The 2581-nt window shown below is 57.0% G+C and overlaps 2 protein-coding genes across 3 annotated transcripts in view; one reads left to right on the top strand and one right to left on the bottom strand.

The window, feature by feature from the left end:
• Positions 1–737, top strand: part of TSTA3 (tissue specific transplantation antigen P35B) — a 3780-nt gene extending 3043 nt beyond the window's left edge. The window contains exon 9 of the mRNA XM_017839932.1: positions 217–737. Coding sequence (XP_017695421.1) covers positions 217–272 — 56 coding nt within the window. The 3' untranslated portion in view covers positions 273–737. The remainder of the gene's footprint in view (positions 1–216) is intronic.
• A 100-nt stretch (positions 738–837) lies between these two features.
• Positions 838–2581, bottom strand: part of LOC108510262 — a 5085-nt gene continuing 3341 nt past the window's right edge. Inside the window, exons 7-10 of one of the 2 annotated variants that reach the window (XM_017839930.1) lie at positions 2068–2147; positions 1807–1904; positions 1133–1203; positions 838–1042 (exon numbers count right to left, since the gene is read on the bottom strand). In XM_017839930.1, coding sequence (XP_017695419.1) covers positions 880–1042; positions 1133–1203; positions 1807–1904; positions 2068–2147 — 412 coding nt within the window. In that variant the 3' untranslated portion in view covers positions 838–879. The remainder of the gene's footprint in view (positions 1043–1132; positions 1204–1806; positions 1905–2067; positions 2148–2581) is intronic. The other variant, XM_017839931.1, reaches the window with a different exon arrangement.

Genomic DNA, 2581 nt, shown 5'->3' with positions numbered 1-2581 from the left:
CCATGATTCTGTGAAGAAAATCCACTCCCAAATCCCCAATCCCATCCCATGATTCTGTGACCAAAATCCATTCCCAAACCCATCCCTGATTCCATGACCAAAATCCATCCCAAATCCCATCCCACGGTTCTGTGACCAAAATCTGCTCCCAAATCCCCAAACCCATCCCGTTTTATGACCCAAATCCATTCCCAATCCCACCTTCTCCCTCCGCAGCCGTGAAGGAAACCTGTGCCTGGTTCGACGCCAACTACGCCGACGCCAGGAAGTGACGGCACCGGGATCACCGGGATCATCCTCTTCCAACTCAGGGTTGTCCTCTGCTGGGGCAGAGGACGGGGCTGGGGGGGGGTGACAGGGACAATTCCAAAGGGAAAAAAACCAGGAGCCCAGGGAGCAGCTCCCACATTCCTGCCCCGTGCCGGGAGCGGCGCGGGACGCCCAGGGCAGGGAGGGGCGGGAAGGTCGGAGTATCCCAAAGGGATCCCAAATTAGGTGGTAGGAAGGAGCCACCGTGGTGGTGTCCAAGAGGATGGTGAGCTGTTAATGAGCTGCGCTAATTACCTGGAATTAGGCCTAATAACGGGAAGGGGATCGGGATTCCACGGCACAGGGACGGCAGCCGAGCGATTCGCTGCTGGCTCTTGGCACATGGGGATGATCCCATGGGATAAGGGGGGACCAGAGCGGGAAAGACTCCAGCTGGAAACGTGGCGTTTATTAAAATATATGCAAATAACCAAAAAATGCAAATGACCTAAAACTGGCGGGACGAGGAGCCTCTGCCCCGAACCCACATCCAACGGCATCCACGTGTTCTCCGCCAGGATCTGGGAGAGCCAAAAAAAAAAATAAAAAAGAAAGGGGGTTTAAAAGCCCTCAGGGAGGGGGTGGAGGGTCAAAACCAGGGGATGAATCCATGGCCAAGCTGCTGCCGGAGGCGTGGATGTGGCACAAGTCCTTCCCGGGAATGGCTTTCTTCCGGCATCGCTGCCCGGCCCTGGTGAGCGCCCGGCACGGGGAGCGTGGGGACAGCAGGGACCTGCAGGGGACACGCCCGTCAGCCCCCCCAGGAGGCCACAGCCCACGCTGGGGTGACACCAGGCCCTGGGGAAGGGTGGTCGGAGCTCACGTGGTGGCCCTCGGGATGCAGGGATTGGGCTCCTGGTGCTTCCTGGTGTCCATGACCGGCTCCGGCGTCGCCTGGTGGGGAAGAAGGGGTTTAGGAGGCCCTTCCAACCCATCCCATGATTCTGTGGCCAAAATCCATTCCCAAATCCCCAAACCCATCCTCTGATTCTGTGGCCAAAATCCATTCCCAAATCCCCAAACTCATCCCCTGATTCCCTGAACAAAATCCATTCCCAAATCCCCAAATCTATCCCATGATTCCAAGGTCAAAATCCACTCCCAAATCCCCAAACCCATCCTATGATTTTATGACCAAAATCCATCCCCAAATCTTCAATCCCATCCCCTGATTCCCTGACCAAAATCCACTCCCAAATCCCCAAACCCATCCCATGATTCCCTGATCAAAATCTGCTCCCAAATCCCCAAACCCATCCCATGATTCCCTGATCAAAATCTGCTCCCAAATCCCCAAACCCATCCCATGATTCTGTGACCAAAATCCATTCCCAGATCCATTCCCAAAACCCCAATCCCATCCTACGATTCCCTGACCAAAATCCACTCCCAAATCCCCAACCCCATCCCATGATTCCGTAACCAAAACCCGTTCCCAAAGAGCAGGTTTTTGAGGGACAACCCCAATTTGAGGACATCCCATCCAGCACCACTTACCCCACGCGAGCTCCGCGTCGTCCTCCGGCCACCAGAAAAAGGTGACACCCGTCCTACGGAGCCGGGAATGTCCTGGGGCTGCTCCGGGTACGAGGGCTCTGGAAGAACATGGAGACACCTCCCAGTGCTCCAGGCGGAGGTTGGGGACACTTGGAATGGTGCCCTGGCAGAGCTTGGGGACGCTCTGGGATGACACTGGATGGGGACACTGGATGAGGGGGACACGCCAGGACTTTGGATCCGTGTCCTGGATCCCCACACCTCCCACAGCGTGGTCACCTCGCACGCAGCTCATCTCCATCCTGTCCAGCTCCTCCTGCAGCAGCTCCAGGTCGCATTCCCTGCGTGGGAAGAAGGAAAATCGGCTCCCGTGTCACCACCACGATGGCCCGTGAGCAGCTCTCCAGCCTCTCCACCCCCTTCTCCCAGCAGGAACAGGGCAGGGAGCTGGGATGAGGTGCCCCAAATCCGTAGGGAAGCCACCAAGATGTCCATCAAGGTGGACAATCGAGGTGTGTCCCGTCCCTTCCTGGGAACCTCTGCCAGGAGGCTCCAGGATGGGACATCCAGGATGGGACATCCAGGATGGGACACCCAAGCAGAAATAGGTGCCCAAAATCCATGGGAAAGCCATCAAGGTGTGTCCTGTCCCTTCCCAGGAACCTCTGCCAGGTGGCTCCAGGATGGGACATCCAGGATGGGACACCCAAGCAGAAATAGGTGCCCAAAATCCATGGGAAAGCCATCAAGGTGTGTCCTGTCCCTTCCCAGGAAC

This window comes from Lepidothrix coronata, unplaced genomic scaffold, assembly GCF_001604755.1.
Source record: "Lepidothrix coronata isolate B3197 unplaced genomic scaffold, Lepidothrix_coronata-1.0 Scaffold583, whole genome shotgun sequence".
Taxonomy (NCBI): Eukaryota; Metazoa; Chordata; class Aves; order Passeriformes; family Pipridae; genus Lepidothrix; species Lepidothrix coronata.
This window is presented reverse-complemented; position numbering and strand designations above follow the sequence as displayed.